The 18,058-nt window shown below is 37.4% G+C and overlaps 1 protein-coding gene across 1 annotated transcript in view; it reads left to right on the top strand.

The window, feature by feature from the left end:
- LOC140228809 (uncharacterized) overlaps window positions 1-14,933 on the top strand; it is a 199,809-nt gene extending 184,876 nt beyond the window's left edge. The window contains exons 55-60 of the mRNA XM_072309082.1: window positions 1,343-1,588; window positions 4,042-4,197; window positions 4,889-4,963; window positions 8,621-8,683; window positions 9,807-9,990; window positions 11,634-14,933. Of these exons, the coding sequence (XP_072165183.1) occupies window positions 1,343-1,588; window positions 4,042-4,197; window positions 4,889-4,963; window positions 8,621-8,683; window positions 9,807-9,990; window positions 11,634-11,886 (977 nt within the window). The 3' untranslated portion in view covers window positions 11,887-14,933. The remainder of the gene's footprint in view (window positions 1-1,342; window positions 1,589-4,041; window positions 4,198-4,888; window positions 4,964-8,620; window positions 8,684-9,806; window positions 9,991-11,633) is intronic.
- The last annotated feature ends 3,125 nt before the right edge of the window (window positions 14,934-18,058 follow it).

The following is an 18,058-nucleotide window of genomic DNA, read 5'->3' as shown; positions in this document are numbered from 1 at the left end:
GCCTGTGATGGGATAGAACTAATATCCTAAATCTTAAAGGATTTCCATTAGTTTAGATCGGAAAATGTTGTCCGGAAATGTCATGTAAGAAATGCATTACATTATGTTTGAGTGAAATCAATGAAAAGCAAATTGTAAATTGCAAGAATACGTAAAACAATAACTCAACTGTATTTTCAGTTTTCTGAAGCAAGTTTAGTTTGTAATTTGTCTTTTCAAAATGTCAAAATGTTGTCAAAATGACTCATTTTTCATAGAGCTGAAGCTGCATTATTGTTTTTATAGTAAAAACTTAGTGTCTAATGTTTGTTTTTACTTTTTTGAATGTTCAGTATTGAAAATATCTGTTTAGACTGAAGTGTAGTTAGACTTCAATTGATAGTGGAATGGAGTATTTCTAAACTCTTTCTTGCCTTTTTTATTAATTTCTTCTATCAGATTTTGCACAGGAGAAATGTTTTTTGATATAAAAAATGCTCATGTTAACCCCCCCCCCCAAAAAAAAAAAACAAAAAAAAAAAATCATTTGTCATAATGTTTTAGGCTAAATACTGTAAAAGTTGTTATTTTCCCAAGGGTTTGATTTTGTGAATCACTTTGGGCCATGAATTTAGCAACATGCAAAAATTTTGCCATCTGATCTTGATCACGTTAAATTTACGGATGGACATTTGTGCACTTATGATAGCTTCAGTGTCAAATCGCGAAAACAACATCTTACAAAATTGTCTGTGACGTCCTCATTTGCGAAAATATCTTTCACAATATATACAGAACACCCCACCATGTGACAGTTATGGTGAACTTCATTAATTTCAATCTAATTCTGGAAAAAAAAATATGCCATTTGTACAAATTCTTCCTCATCGCAATTGAAAATAATTTTTAATCTGAGTGTTTTCAGAGGTGGTTAAAGGGATGGTATAGTATTAGTTAAGGTGAGGATTCAGCTTTTAAATTTTTGCAAGCTACTTAGAAACCACTTGATGAAATGTTAAAGAGATTATAATTCTTGGAGGAATTCAAAGTTTATTTGATGAAAATCGGTCTTGCAATGGCTGAGATATACAAAAACAAAGTAAAACAAAACAATCCTAATAAAAGGTGGCTCCCACAATTTATTAGGACCACTTTGTTTTGGATATCTGAGCCATTTCTTAACCAATTTTCATCAAGTAAACTCTGAATTTTTAGTAGAATTATATGCTATTTCAAATTTCATTTCAAGAGATATCTCGCTATCTCAAAAAATCATCGTCAAAATATGTTGGAAACCTGAAGTCCCATCTCAGCCAAACTATACCATCCCTTTAACTTTTTGTATGCATAATCTTCACTGTAGATTTACCAGAAGACGAACAAGAGCAGCGAGCACCACCCTCTGACCAACCCCTGGTGCAAGAGGACTGCAGCATGACCGAGTCAGTGCCGCCCAAGGTGGAGACCAACCTTAAGATGCTGGATCAGCTCACTCCCGAAGACGAGAAGGAACTGGATGACCTGCTGAACCGCGACTTCACCCAGGCCTACCGGGAGGAGCCGGAGGCAGAGAGGGAGCTGGCTGGAGGAGAGCCGGAGGAAGTATCTCGTAAGTTTTTATGCCTTCCCCATCAGAAACATTCTCCTCTTTGTCTTTCCCTCCTAGCACTGGGGCCATGTTGCATAAAATTTGAGATCAAAACGTAATTCAGAAAATCAGACATAAGTGTTTGAATAGTCATTCTGATTGGCTGATACGTGATTTATGTTTGATTTCCTGACTTGTGTTCGATTGCGTCTGTTTACGCAAGAGGGCCGTGGTGTATTATACCCGTCAGGGCACTGCATATGCCTCACCTTGAAACAATTGTTATTTTACAATACTGGATTTTTACCAAAACACCAGCAAGATAGCAACAAGGTAGCAATCACCAGTGAGGATAAAAGTGGTCACAACTGCAGTTTTTGTTTATTGCAAGTCCTGCAAAGTGTTCGTGTATACAAGTCTTGCAGATATTTCTGTGTCCCCTGCTATCTTATGTCAAAGCTGGATGGAGTTGCCAATTTTTCAGTCGAGTGGAAAACTTGGTTATTCCTTGGCATTCACAACTTTGCACATTAAGAGTGGTTGATACAGTTATGCAACTAATTTTACCTTAAAGGTGGTCCACGGCTTCATATGTAATTTCTTCATTGTCAGATTGTGATGGCAATAAGTATCTTGTAGCTGCTTTTTCAAATGAAGATGCACTGATGCGGGATTTACAGAGTCAGTCACTGCCTTTAATTGATGAAAAAAAGATACCGCAAGCAGTCTGAAACTCTCACTCCATCACTTTGAATGGAAGCAATAAACTGTGAACATTTAATGTGGATGAGTCATGCCTAGTGATCAGGAATTGTAAAGATAGAATTCTTCTTGGTCATCATGAAGTTGTCATAACTTTTGTAACTCAAATTATCTGAACTATGAAATTTATGTATGTTTAAGCTATGTGGTATTAATTTGTATCAGTTGATTTATTTTCCCCACCCACACTGGACTGCTCAACTTTAATAATTGTTGTTTGAAACATGCAATTGATTTCTGTGCTTCGATTACCATGTGCTGCTGGAGAGCATGATTTTGAAAACATACTTTAATATTTTCAGGTGTCTTAGACCCCGTTTACAGTGCAGGGCTGGGCCAAGCTCGGACTGAGCAAAGGCTGAGCCATGCCTCAATTGCGGTACTTGGCCTCGCAATTCTGTCCGTTTACAGTGGAGGGCTCGACTCGGGCTTTTAATTCAAACCTTTCAATATTTAGTCATAGTGGCGCTTTGCCTGTAAACAAATGATTATTATTGGGAGTGTGCCTGTTGTAATTTGGTACCGCATTTGGCCCAGTTTGCATTTACAGTGAGGAAAGGCCAGGCCAAGCCCAGGCTAAGCCCTGGCCAACACTACCTCCAGAGCTTGGCCAAATGCGCGGCCGTTTTTGGTACCACATTTGGCCTTTTGAGCGTTTACAGTGGAAGGAAGACTGCACTGAGCCTGGCCTTTTCACTCACTGTAAACGGGGTCTTGGTCTTCGGTAAAATATGTGTGTGTTGATGATTGTGAGTATGTGAGCTCTGTCACATTACTTTCTGGAGGTCCCAAAATGGATGAAGACATTTCCAATGTTTCACTTTCTTGAATCATAAGATTTTAGTTTTGATTTCTACCTTTGTTTTTACTCCCTTTGTAGACTTTTTTGCAGCGTAGACATGTAATAGCATCAATCACATTTCTCTTACTTTCTTGAAGGATGTACTAAATGGATGAGTGGCTAATAGTAGCAATTTTTTAGGGTTCTTGAGCACTGATCTGTTTTACTTTCTAAATATACAGAATGTCAACTGCAAATGGGACAAATCCAATAAGATAGATAAGAGGCGAGGACTTCCCTAACTCCATACATAAATCACATTCTGATTCAGGGGGCAGTATATGTAGACCTAGACATGACCTTATCCAATTCAATGGAATTTCATAAAGATTTGACATTAATAACAATAGTTGCCATGTCAACACAAGGATGGAAGTACCAGAGACTAAGGGTGCGTTTGAGCACTCTCCTAAAGCGCAGCGTACTGTACCATAACAGCAACAGAGGAGCACTCAAACTATCCCGAAGCGTACTGTACTCTACCATACCACACCGAGCCAAAAGTGGACCACTTTCCGATATGCCCCGTAAGCTTACCATATCTGTACCAGAAGTTGGCATGAGAAGAGTGCTTGTAAAAGGCACTACGTCATAATGCAAAGAGTTGATCTCTTGTTTGAGACACCTGTATGTAGCAGTAGTGCACCAGGTGAATGGCCCTGTCACTGCAACCCCTCTGACTCTAGTCCAGAATCAACTTGTGAGGTACGCTTCTTCCACAGAGCACTCGAATGCTCCCAATCTGGCATGGTGTGGTTTGGTACAGTATCGTTTTGGTCGCATTGGTTTGCTTTTGAGCGTTCGAATGTGGTCTAAATCTGCACAATTTTCTGAACGCTTCATCTTGCTTGCTGCTGGCTACTCTTTCTAGCCTCAACTCCAGCGAGTCCAGTAACCCCCCGCGTTGACCTCTTCCAAGACGAGGCGGAGAGCGATCTCCAGGCTGCTGCAGATCAGCTTGAAAAGGAGAAAGAGGAGAAGGAGGAGGAGAGACCAGAGGGAGGGGAGGAAAGAAAGAAGGAAGGAGGTGATGATGATGAGGAGGATAATTAGATATCTGGAGATGGGATGGGAACTTCCAATCATAGCATAGCTGTTGCAAAAGATGGGAGATTTTTCATGAGAACACTGTGTTGGGGCAGTGAGATTACATTGATAATGGGATAGTTTTGCTATGTTTGTTTTAACAGAATATGGACTGGAATTAATGTTTATGGATATGATGTAATGTAGATGACTAAATGATAAAAGGGGGAAATGCTCTCATAATAACAGGGGAATGTTGAGAAGAGTACTAGACTTACAAAAAGACAGCACAGTCCGAAGTGATACAAAGACGTGTTGGGTTGCCTGTCAAAGAATCAAGATAGATATACTCCTGGGTGTTTAGACAATAGTTAATTGACATACTGACTACGTATGTAAAAGATTGCACAGAGAATCATGCTGTCTTGGAGGCTATTAAATAATCACCAATCTTCAAATTGATATTATACCAGAAGAGGCTACTTGCAATTTTGCATGAATTTCTCTCATGGAAGAAACATTGAAGATTTAGAATCATAAGTGACTGTTGTATTCAGCTGACAAGTATTTCCAGTGAGCAGCTTCAGAAATTGTGAGAAATTGTAGCTTTCTATTATCCAGTCAGTTTAAAAGTGTTCTGCAGCAGCAAATGTGATGTGAAATTCACTTAGTTTGATATATTCACCTTTCAGATGATCAACCAAGAGAACCTAAAACTCCAGAAATCTCAGATTTCTTGGATGACCAACCTACGTTTCCTCCAAGTGGTGGGTAGCATAGCCAGCCATGCTCTTAAAATGTACCGTTTTATGCAGATGTTGGCATTTGTCAATAGAAAATTGGTGTTCATGTACACAGCAGCTATTTTTTCTAAATCTAACTTTGAAACCCTCCTTTTCACGCAACATCCTGATAACATACATTTCGTGATGTCTTTTGAGAAAGTTCTTTTTTTTTCTTTTTCTTTTCCCCCCACCCATAAACATCAGTTTCCCATGCACAAGTATCATCACCCCATAAAATGCTGCTTGTAATCCGTAAACTTGTACCAAATTCAGAAATCTGAATGTACACTGTCACTTTTCTGTCACAAATTTTCTGTTACTTTATAACATCCTAAGATAATGGTAATTACAAGGCATTTGCCAATGCACTCTGTAATATATTGAGAAAAGCATAAAGAGGCTGCTTTTCATAGTAAAGATGTTCCACATATGCTTGCCATATAGGTTGATTTACTCATGAGCCAAACAAATTGAGCTTTGTGATAAATGCTGCAACTGGGAATTAACTCCTTGAGACTGAGAGCTAACCTGACATAATACCTTTGTCAAGTAGGATAACATGTGATTCATTCAGTGTTTGAGTTGATATCCTCCACCATAAAGCATTTTTTTTTTTTACCATCTTGCAGTTCTACTGCACGTCACCCTCCCATTTGTTTTGCACCCATAACCACCATTCTACCTCAAAGTTGATACTAACAGTCCTGTATGAGCTTAAAAGCTGTGAAGCATAAGTAAAATATTCATGTTACTCTGCTTAACTGTTAGCCTAAAGTTGAGCCCCGCCCCCATATTAAACCATATATCACATCTTGTGAACATTTGTGGGCAATCTTACACGACATTAAAGTTGTGAAGATGTTGTCATATACATAGCAAAGCTATTGGATGAAAGTATATTAGTTTTCTAAAGTTTTGCAATAGGGAACTACCAAAGACTGTACTTTCATATTGATTTGAAAACAAAATGCATGGTGTTCAAGTTATTTTGTGGGATGAAATTTATTGTTATAAACACAATGAAGCAAATATTTTTGAATTTCAGAATATAACATATCAAGATTTTAAGATACCATTTCATGTGCTCATTCAGTTAATCTTTCCAAAGAGAAGTGAAAAAAAGGACATGGACAATGTGAACTTTAAGGCCCGAATTCACGAAGGTGGTACAAATGAAAGCATGGTTTAAACCATGGACAAAAACCATGGAGCGCCAAGTGTCGCATGGAATATTTCGTTACGAAATTGGTCATTTTGTCGACAAAATGACAGTTTCGTTAACAAAATTATAATTTCGTGGACGAAATGTTCATTTAGTTATAAAATGTTGTCATTTCCTTACAAAATAATCATTTCATCGATGAAATGACTGATTTCGTAACGAAATATTCCATGCGACACTTGGCGCTCCATAGTTTTTGTCCATGGTTTAAACCATGGTTTCATTTGTACCACCTTCGTGAATTCGGGCCTAAATGTCCAAAAAGGACAGATTTTTTCAGAGCTCAATACATTTCAACCTGCTGAGGACAAGCTGATTTTACTAAAACACATGTTTCCCATGGACACGTGCTTGAGTATACTCGGGACTAGTCTACAATGGGTTAAACAATGCTCAATTAGAGGGTCTTATAACAGCATTCATGAAAATAATGGTAAAGTCAGTTATTACATGTAAGTGAAACAACCAACTATGCTTCAAAGTCACATGCTGTAGGAAAGGGCCTAGTAACTTATCTTTTAGGAGCAATAAATCTAGTGCCCTTTTTCATTCTCAATGTAGCTGATCATCTGTCTGTCTCTGACAGCGTTAAGAGCTGTCTTCAGTGTAATATACCTTGAGCTGTCAGAATAGTTGGCAAACTGTGTATTATAGCATAGTTGATAGAAAATGAGAGTTATTAGGCATTGTTCGTGTCACTGCTAGCATTCCTGTATGGAGCCATAGGACTGTGTAGAGACTGAAGAAATAGCAAAAGCTAGATTTTCACATCATTGTAGACCATAGTATGCAGTACCAAGTGAAATTTACCTGTATCATAATCAGAATATCAGATTGAATGTTCTTCATGCATTCAAATTTCTACAGTAAACCAAAAGAATTCCCAGCTCTCACAGCTGTTGCTCAAAATGCTGTGATATTGAATTCTGGTTGGTCTTCTGTTGATGAGGCTGGATACCTGCCTATTTGAACTTTCTGACAGTGAGCATAGAACATGTTAACATCAAAAACAAATGATCACTTAATGTTTATCACTTGATGTAAGTGGTAAACCAAATGATCAAGTATTCACATCTTTTGTCTGTCAAACTGCCCTCATGCTACGCATCAACTCCAGAAGCAACTTTAAAAGTCCTTCCTTGTCTGTTGGAATTTATTATGTACAGCATACACAGGAGTCTACAGAAGTACACCCTAGATTGATGATTACAACACAACATACCCTTTAAAAAAAAGACATTCATTGCATACCAAAGCTGTTCGGTATGGCCATTTGTTTTTATATGTTTATGTAATGTTAAACATGGTCTCTGAGTATAAAGATGACATCAACTGAAGAAGGTACCAGAAGAGTTCTGAGTCTGCAACTATGCTGATTTATTGAAAGCTTTTCATTATCAGAAGAAAATCCTGCTGCATTGAACAGTTTGGCATGGTTGAAGGATTCAACCAATATGTTCAGTCATATGTATGTTTCATGACTAAGAAAAGTGTCTGCTATTCACATCATATAAGTTGCTCATTTCCTTTGCTGAAAATTCAAAGCTCCTTCCCCAGCTTCAAATCATGTTCACATTACACTTTATTAAACCCATAAACCCCCTCCCCCCCCCCAAAAAAAAAAAAATGCAGCTTTGATACAGGTCAATACTGTAAAAGTGGATATTTTTGTGCAACTAATTTTTCGCGCTCAGCCGAGCAAGATAAGTTTCGCGTTTTTTTAATTCTGCAGAATCAAGACATCAACTACTGGAACACAGGGCGAGCAAAAATATCCACATGCTTTTATTTTTGCGCTAGTTTCTGGTTGCGCAAAATGCGCGAAAATTTGAACACCTTGAAAATTTCCATGTTTACAGTAGGTCAAAGAAATATGTTTTCATTTTACATATAAACCTTTTTTCCAAAAATGCAGAAACCTTTATTGGTACATTTTTCGAATGATAATCAGTGAGGTTGTGGTAATAAAATAAGTTGCAGAAATACAAGAAAAAAAAAAAGGAACATGGTGTGTGGATTATATAACAGCATGCTTGATGTCATGTGTGATTTCACCATTATGAGTTTGTGAAATGTGGCCTCAATGTTCTGTGTGTAACTTGAAGTGTTTGTCTCCATGCTTGGTTGAAGCACTGTATGGATTTCATGGTCACAAACAAGTGTGGCTGCATACACACATATCTGTATTTACCATTCCATGTGTTCTTTATTGTAGGTGCTATGATATCCGATAACCAACCCCTGTCATATTACATATCAAGTTGACAGTGATTTGCTTTTGAAATACATTTTATGTCCAGCAGCTCATTCTTTGTTCCATGGCTGTGTGTCAAGTGTTGGCAAGGGCTTGTGTATTTGATCATCACTCCGGTTTCTGACATTGATCAATTTTTTGTCCATTTTGCTCAATCCGACAGCCCCTCTCGGAGTAGTCGAGACACAACCAAACATTGAGTTCCCACCTGACATGGATGTACCAGGTGAGACAATGAGAATCTTTCACTTTGTTTCATACAGGCAAATATTTATGCCCTATCTCTCCCATTCCACATTTGAGTCTTCTTTCATATCTCTCTACCTGGTACTCTTTCTGCCTTTCCTTTTGTTTACATGTACAATGTAGGTGCTAATGTAAATGCCATTTATTTGGTGAGGTTTTATTTTTTTCAAATTTTACTAGTTAGGTGCTGTCCATGAATTTAACAACACAAAAAAAAATTATTAACTCCGACCTTGACATGAATGTGATGTGCACATCTCCATTCATTACTATACTCCACAATCGCAAATTTAATCGCTCGTGAAATTATCAGGAAGTTTCATGAAAAATTAGACTTAGAAAATATATGTGGTATGCAGTATATCCTCTTTTGTCTGCAAGTTTGTCTCGTCTTTTTTTTTTTCCATTTTTGTGCCTATTTTTGCAAGAGTTTGAGTTTTTGTGAGAGGGAAAGAAAGAAAAAACAGGGCACAGCATTTTGTAGATAGAAATGTGTGTAGAGGAATAAGATGTAGGTATATCTGGTCTCTGTTCATTTACCTATCAGTTTTTATACCAGTTTGTCTACGATGTGAGCTATCTGATATCTTGCTATATGTTATCATTACATGCCTTTGCTTCCACTTCTTCTGATCACATGTCAAGGAGATCAAAATAATATTGTGCATGCCTGAAGAAAGTTGCTCAATGTAACTCAAGTGATATGTGAGGTAAAAAATCTCAAACTCTTTAATCTTAATATTCCATTCAGAAAGTACTTACAAACACTGATGTCATATGAACCATTTTATCCATACTCGCTAAAAGGGGATTGTATGAGCTTTGTTGTGACACAAGCTAGTTTGTTATTGTGCATCAACTGGAGAAAAGCTTTCATCTCTTTTCCATTTTCTATCAAATTCAATTTAATGTCAGTTTTATTGAAAGATACCAAATAAGAGTCCTAAGACAAATTTGAAAACAGACTGTGTATACATAATATCAACAAACATTATAAACCCTTTCTTTGTGTGGAGTCACAATGAAGTGCTGATTACTTAGTAAAATTCTATCGTGGAGTTTCCTTTGTGCTCACTGGTACCATGTCCTGACTTCCATTGCAGTGGATGGTGATGAAGATGTCGAAGAGGAGATTGAGGAGTATGAAGAGACACTCGACGACGGCACCATCCGCAAGGTGATCAAGAGGCGCATCAAGAAGCGCACAGTGCAGATGATCCCCGTGGAGATTGACCCCTCCCAGCTGCCCCCTGGTGCCATGGGCGAAGGCGATGACGATGTCAGGAGGTAGGATTCCAGATTCTTGTCTCCATCTTAATCCCCTGTCGCCCGTTTCTAAACCTTACTGTGCTTTGTTGGGTATACTGTAAAAGTTATTTTTTGAAGGAGGCAATGTCAGGAGGTACAATTCCAGATGCTCGTCTCCATCTTAATCCCCGTCACCTGTTTCTAATCCTTACTTTGTTGGGTATGCTGTAAAAGTTATTTTTTGAAGGAGACAATGATGTCAGGAGATGGGATTCCAGATACTCGTCCCCATCTTAATCCCCTGTCACCAATTTCTAAAAGTTACCATGCTTTGTTGGGTATACTGTCAAAGCTGTTATTTTTGCAACAGTATAATTTTCATGAATTTCGGAAATCACTGGTGGACCACAGATTTAACAACATGCAGAAATATCGCCACCTGATCTTGATCACATAAAGTGGCAGAATGAGCAGACAGGCTTCTATACACCAACGATAGCCTCGGTGTCAAATCGCGAAAACAACATCTCCCGAAAATGTCTGTGACCTCCTTGGTTGCGAAAATATCTGTACATGAAAATCGTAAAAGCTTTTACAGTAATCAGAACATCATATTATGGCTTTCTTTCTTTCTTTGAAAATTGGTACTGATGTCCAGAACTGACTTTCAATAAAAATTGATTATGCAATCTTTTCTGCCATATCTAAAGGGACTCCTGTCTGATTCTTACATTCAAACCCCAGAATAGGTCTTCTAACTGTTAAGTCGTCAAGTTTTAGAGGTAGTAGCTTCATGTAATGTTTGGTAAATAACAGCTATGTGCACATTTAAGGCTGAAGAGCAAATAATGTAGGACAGTTGAACCTCTATTATCCGGCCTCCCTTTATCCGGATCTCTCTATTATACGGACGCAATCTCGCTGTGATTTTTTTTTTTAATAGTTACGGGAGGAAAGGGGGATTCCCAACTCCTTGACAACTCCTACCCAAACACACATGAATTACATATTACTTCCAACATGATTAACATACATTACATCAAATTTCCTTCCAAATTGCTTACCTCCAGACATTTCAACATCCCCAAACATCCCCAAATGTAACAATGAAAAGGTTGCAGTATACACATTACTACATGTGGTACTACAATGAGCTACATCAGTACATGTGTATGTATATGTACATGTATAAAGCATTGAGTCTCCCGTATCCAGCCAAATCCCTTATCTGGATGAGCCCCGGTCCCGACTTGTCCGGATACAAGAGGTTCAACTGTAATCCAATTTCAATTCAATGTAATGCAAAGTTGAATCATAACGATGGCAACAGATATTATTGTATCTCCTTTTCTCTTTCAAACATGTAAAATAATCAAGCATCTGTAATAATGGGAGAAATATTTTTTTTTTTTCATACTGTCTTCTTATGAAGCTTGCACTGTTGATTTTGTGTACACAATAATGTATAGAATATAAGTTTTGAGTCTGCTCCATTTTTATGAAAGAAGTTTTGTTTGTTAAGCAAAATGTCTACCACATTCAGCATATTGGATGCCAGCAAGACAAAGTAAGTCTGGCTTGTGGAGATATATTTTTCTGCAACATGCATTCTTTTCCTCAGTCCAAGAATATTTCTATCATGTTTATGTCTACAATAATGTGCCTTGATCTGTAATCTGCAGGATAACTGTGCACAAGAAGGTGACACGGAAGACGTTCATGCGGGACGGCGAGGAGATTGATCAGCAAGAGGAGTGTGAGACCAACATCGAGGAGGACGGCATCGTCAAGGAGAACAGCGAATTGCGCGAGGACCTGCAGCAGATTGTCGACGGGCTCCTCAGTGACCAGTCACTAGAGGGCACCACTGGGGACGGCACCACCGTAGTCGTTGAGAGGGAAGAGACCGTGGAAGGGGAAGAGTCTGAAATCTAGATTGTGACTCACTCACTGTTCAGTTTGAAGATAACTTTGCTCTATTCTAGCCAAGACCAGCTTTACGATGAGCTGCCCACTCTTTCTCGCAGTGTGAGAGAAACTTTTGTGAAGAATGCGAAATGTTTTGCAATTGTTTCGAAACTTTGTATTGTGAGTACCTCTTTGTGTTCTTTCTCATAACAAGAAGAAATGTACTTCATTGGCAGTCGGAAGTAAAAGTTTTAAAAATGCACAGTGGGGAAATACATAAAATGAAAAGGAAACTGATGATTTTAGTTCATTGGCAGAAGAACTTGATTTTACAGTGATTGCAATTCAAGAATGTGAGTAAACATGATCTCATTCATTACAATAGAATTGAAAATATGTCTTTCTCTTGTGTGAGTTGACATATTGAAACTTTCTTGTGAAAATTTGATTTTCTTTACACTTGACACATTACTAGAAGAAATTTGAATACTCTTCAGCATTTTAATGACTGGAGGTAAAGGTTGTGAGACAAATTTTACACATTGGTATATTTATTTTATATATCACTTCCACATGGCCAGCTGCATAAAAGGCTAAAAATGTTTCATATTCTGAGTACAAATATATAATTATGGCTACTATCTTATTGAGCAAGGTTAAGGTTTTCAATTTGACTGTCATTGTTAAAGCACATAGTTATTTCATCTCTTGCAAATATGTATTTCTAAAGGTTACTGGTGGTATATGTGTGGATGTAGAACTTGGCACAGGATGAAGTGTTCGTACTGCTGTTATATTATCTATATTTAAACAAACATAGAAGTGTTTTCATTCTGCCAAGTAGCATAGTAAGAGCTTATCACATAGTTACTCTGATGCAGGGCTAGTGCAAAGAAAAGACAAAACAGTTACAGGTGTTAATGTGCAAAATTGAACTTGTAACAATAAATCAGAAATAAACTACCATGCATTTGTAAAGTAGGATTAGGATGAAATTCCATAGATTTTGAATATTCCTATGTTCAATGACAGTTGGATATATGAATTATTGTGTGTGTAAAATGCTGTTCATTTGTTGTTATGTACGTCTTTGCAGATAGAATCAGGATGAGTGATTATTTCAATAGCTTAGCTAACCAACAACTTGACGTCGGTCACTATTGTTGGTCGATAATGGCTCAAATTTGCTGAATGGTTGATAACAATGGTGAAGAAGTGTAAAACCTCTCAGTTGAAAAGATTGAAAACTTCGAACTTTGTAACATCAATATTTTTAGCACTTTATGATTATACTGGACATGTACTGTTGATGTTACTCTACCATATTTTCTGAATACTCTTTACATAAATTGAGAGTAATGCTTGCTGTCTGGCACGTATAGAATAAGATGAACTGATTAAAGATTTTTTTTTTTCATATATACCCTCATAAAGAGTATTCTATTCACATAAATCATGAAACTTAAAGCAAACAGTTCCACAAACACTTATGTTCTTTATAGCATAAAGTCTGTGATCTATCGGCAGTTTTCTTTAGATTTTCTTGTATTGATGTGGCATTTTAAAGTAACAAATGAATCTATCATTGCATTCTTCTGAGACTTCAAGTAGAGTTAATCATGGGTGTAATATATTTATGATTTGCCTGTTCCTGAGTTTTTAAGAGAAAAAATCAAAAAAGGTATTTGAAGCATAGTTAAAAAATATTGTAGATTCTTGCCTGTTGTAATCTGTATTGATATTACAAATTTGTGATCCTGTGTGAAATTTCTAAGATCTTAGCAAAAAATATGATGCTGTATATTGCTTGATATGGTGATAATTATGAAGGGTAAAATTGATCGTGACATGCTTGAAATATTGGATCAATTACGAAATTCTGTGTGATTAAAGTCGTGTTATTGTTGCTGTACATGGCATGCCTGTTAATATTTGCAACCATTTAAGACCCCCGAGATTGTTAAAGCCATTCTTTGTGCAGTACTCACACCACTTGTCTCTCTAGACGATATCTGAGCATATAAATGCTATTTCTTAATATCTCTCTATTTGTTTGTAATGTGCCATACAGTCAATAGTCTGTGAAAGGAAAAAGACATTAGAAAAGGATTCTATATTAAATGGGTTGTTGTGAATTTTGCCATCTTGTTCAGACTTATAATCATGTATCTTATGCATAAACACAATTATGAAGTGTTTCTTCTGATAGTTCTGTGTAGTTTCCAAGCAAAGTGCTCCAAGGCATATATCATGGGCTTGAAATGAAATCAATTATTCAAATGGAAAATCATGATAATTATGGTAACAAAAAGAAGTAAGATAGATCATGCTATTCACAAAAAGGGCTAGCCAAAAAACAATCATGGACATAAATCAACAAAAATTACTCAAGTTGAGTATCATACTTTGAGATGTAAGATCACAGAATGTTTATTAGATTTCTTTCATTTTGTAGATTACATACACCTATAGCATGTCCATGTGATTTCATGTATGAGTGACGGCTATGAAAACTCTTTGAGTTTTGTCTTTACATTGAGCAAGTGATGACATAATGCAGAGCTGCATTCCACACTTACATTATGTGTAATGCAATAGAAATATCTGCTTGTTCCACGTGATAGAGTGATAGACCAGCAGTGTAGAAAGACTATGATATTGCTGTTTTTTGAGTGCTTACATGTGAGTCTAGTGACGCTACGGTAGACAATAGATGTGCAAAACTGGTGCATTCAAGTTTCGTTTTGCACCAGTGTTTGTTGATGTTCAATGACACAATTCCGTGACTACAACGGATTCAAGGTTGTGATATTTTAAGTTCTTCCTAAAAAGCTGGGAAGGCATGTCGTGTTTAGTTTTTTTCTTTCTTTCATTCTTTTTATTCTTTTCCAGATGTGACTGTATAGAGGAAGTGTAATAGTAATTGATTTGACTCTTGAAAGAATTCACAAATGGAATGCGTGTGAAACAGCTGTTTCAGATCATCATGTGCATCATGCAAACATGGAAAGAAAAAATCTTCATCTTCATAACTGATTTGTCTGCACGTTCCCAGTAAATGAAGAAAAAACCTACTGCAGTGTTGGTACAGTCTTTTCTTTTTTTTTCTGCTGTTACGATTCACATCTATGCTGTACAGTGTAGTGAAGAGATAAGTGTGTGTGTGTGTGGAGGGGGTTCAGTTTTTAGCTTAGCTTATCTTCATATTGCTTAATAAAATAAACAATAAATACTTTCTGGTAATAACGTAAAATACATAACATGCACAAATAATGTCTCCAAAAAAATTATATACAGTAAAAATTATACATTAATGGTCATTATGCTGATATTGCAGATTTATGCAAAAGAGCATTGCAGAGAGAGAGAGAAACATAAAGGAAACCTACAAAAAGCTAAAGCACATATAGATTACAAGTTTCCAAGGAAAACAGTAAATGAGTTGTAAGCATTATGGAGGTAGGAAATAATTTGAAACTGACCAAAAATAAATATAATATGTAAACAAAGCAAATCAAAAACTTTCTGTATTCATTGCGATACAACCATGATGTAGAAGTTGGACAGTGTACCGAGTTAACTCACTATAGAATTGCATATAGTGTGCGTGAGAGAGAGAGAGAGAGAAGAAGAGATTATTGCCCAGAAATTCGGGAGATACAATGTTATTATGTATATTTCATAAATGTGCCTACTTCAGTATATCACCACTATATAAGTGGTAGGAGTCAATTTGTTTCCTGTGAGTTAATGCATTTTCCTGTATTTGAACATGACACAACACAACCATTTTTTTATGCCTCCGCCAACGAAGTGGCCGGAGGCATTATGTTTTCGGGTCGTCCGTACATCCGTCCGTACGTCCGTCCGTACGTACGTCCGTCCCGTTTTGTTTTTGTTGATATCTCAAGAACCGTGAGGTGGTTTTGCATCAAACTTGGTATGAGGGTATATCCTGGGGGGATAATACTTTGTTTGGATTTTAGGGTCACGGGGTCAAAGGTCACGGGTTGTTTTGTGAAAAAAAGGTTGAAATTTCAAGTATTTCTCCATATCTCGCAAATGGTTCAAGGTATCTTCATGGAACTTAGTATATATGCATGTACCGATGGGCAGTGATTATCTAGTAAAGTTGGGGGTCATGGGTTAAAGGTCAAGGTCAACTCCTCAAAATATCACTAATTTTCCTTATATTTATGCAATGCCTGAAGGATTTTTTTTTTTAACTTGATGTATGCATGTATTACCCAATATATATTCTGTGGGAAGTTTCTTGCCAAAAGGTCAAAGGTCAAAGGTCAAGTGAAAGTGCTAAATTGCACTTTTTCCTCCATATCTCAAAAGTAACTCAAGGTGTTCTCATGAAACTTCCATATTTAGGCATGTTCTACCTAACAGTGATTCTCTTCGGAACTGTGAGGTCAAAGGTCAAAGGCCAGGTTTAGATAATACTATTTTACCATTTGATACTGAAATTATACTTTTTCTCAATACCTTGAAAATTACTCAATGCATAAACTCATAAAGGGTCAAGGGTCAAAAGTCAAGTAAAAATCATCAGTTCCCCCAAATACCTGCACTCTGCCGTTTTAATCATTCATCCAATTGAACCTAGTTCTAGGAAAGTGAACATTCAGCACATTTTTGTGGCAAACCTGTCATTTTAATATTTTGCCAATTGTGTGAAACTGTCATCACACATTGTCAAGACATTGTACTATAGACCTACATGTATTAGGAGAACCATGCATTATGGCGGAGGCATACCAGTCGCCGTAGCGACATTTCTAGTTTTTTGTTGTTGTTTTTTTAATCAACAGTGGCTTACCAGTAATATTCTCATCCAACTTGGGATATATTCATTCAGGACAATATTCTGCCATCAAGCTTTCTCTGTGTAGTGTCTGTGGGAGTGTAGGGTTACTAGATGTATGAGGCTGTGTGTGTGTGTGTGTGTGTGTGTGTGTGTATGTGTGTGTGTTTGTGTGTTCGTGTGCATGTGCAGGGGCGGATCCAGGAATTCCGTAAAGAGGGGGCGTGTTTACAAAATTAAAGAGGGGGGCGCACGCACTCCTCCCCCCATCTTTTTTTTAATTTCTTTTGTTTCAACAAAAAATAAGGGGGGGGGGGGGGCGTGCGCCGGTTGCGGTCCTCCCTGGATCCGCCCCTGATGTGAGTGTGTCTGTGTGTGTGAAAGAGAGATATAAAGGCAGAGAGTGTGTTTGTGTCTGCATGTTTGTGATGGAATACGTTAGGAGGATAATTAATGTCTGTGAAATTTTACAATAATAGTAATTTGTAAGTAACTAATCTATGTGAAATGAAGAGAAGACAACATGTAAAGAGTTTTATTGCAAAATGAGCTAAGTGCCATTTTTAAGCATTTCAAAGTAAGTCCATCATCAGATAGAGCAAAATTAATCCTTTCCAGTAATACCCCACTTGTGACGTACTAAGGAATATTCTAGTAAGTTACGATTAAAAGTATCCTGTGTTTTCTAATTATTTTCTTTGTTTTAGCAGTTTTAGTCACAAAATATCTCAACTTAAGAAGAATGGAGTTAGCTCGTTTTGCGATGAAATTCTTAATGTGCTTTCAAGTCAAAATACCATCAGCAATATCATCCAGTCCCTACCTGCACCATCTTCCCCTCCCTCGGTCTTTTTAGCTCCCCATCTCAGGCTTGGTCGCTCCACCCCTCACAATGTCTCACTCCAAACTCTCACTCAAGGTTGGCAGCCATGAGTAATGTATATTACAGCATTAAAAAACAAACAAGAAATAAACAGTTACAAGATATTTAAAGGATCAGGCATTGGCCGGCGGAACCGGGGGGGGGGGGGGGCAGGGGGCTCGCCCCCACCCCACACACACACACACTTTTTGTGCACCACACAAAGGAATACATAAGGTGTCATCACTTTGGCCCCCCCCCCCCCCACACACACTTTTTTTAACCCGGAAGTACGTAAGTGACGGCATTAAAAAGAAATAGAAATCTTAAAGTGTGAGCGCGGTAAGGTTATGTTTTTCCGCTGAAGACCTTTTGTTTTTTTTTTTTACTTGTCAACTGAAGAAACCCGGAAGTGCCCCCCCCCCTTTTTTTTTTTGAAAAAGCTCCGCCGGTCATGCATAAAACCAACACGGAAAAGATTAAAAGACAATGATATATGGTTTAGGCAAGCAATGGTAGCACAA

This window comes from Diadema setosum, chromosome 5 (assembly GCF_964275005.1).
Source record: "Diadema setosum chromosome 5, eeDiaSeto1, whole genome shotgun sequence".
NCBI classification, from domain to species: Eukaryota; Metazoa; Echinodermata; class Echinoidea; order Diadematoida; family Diadematidae; genus Diadema; species Diadema setosum.
The sequence above is the reverse complement of the archived record's forward strand: the minus strand, read 5'-3'. Positions and strand labels throughout refer to the sequence as shown.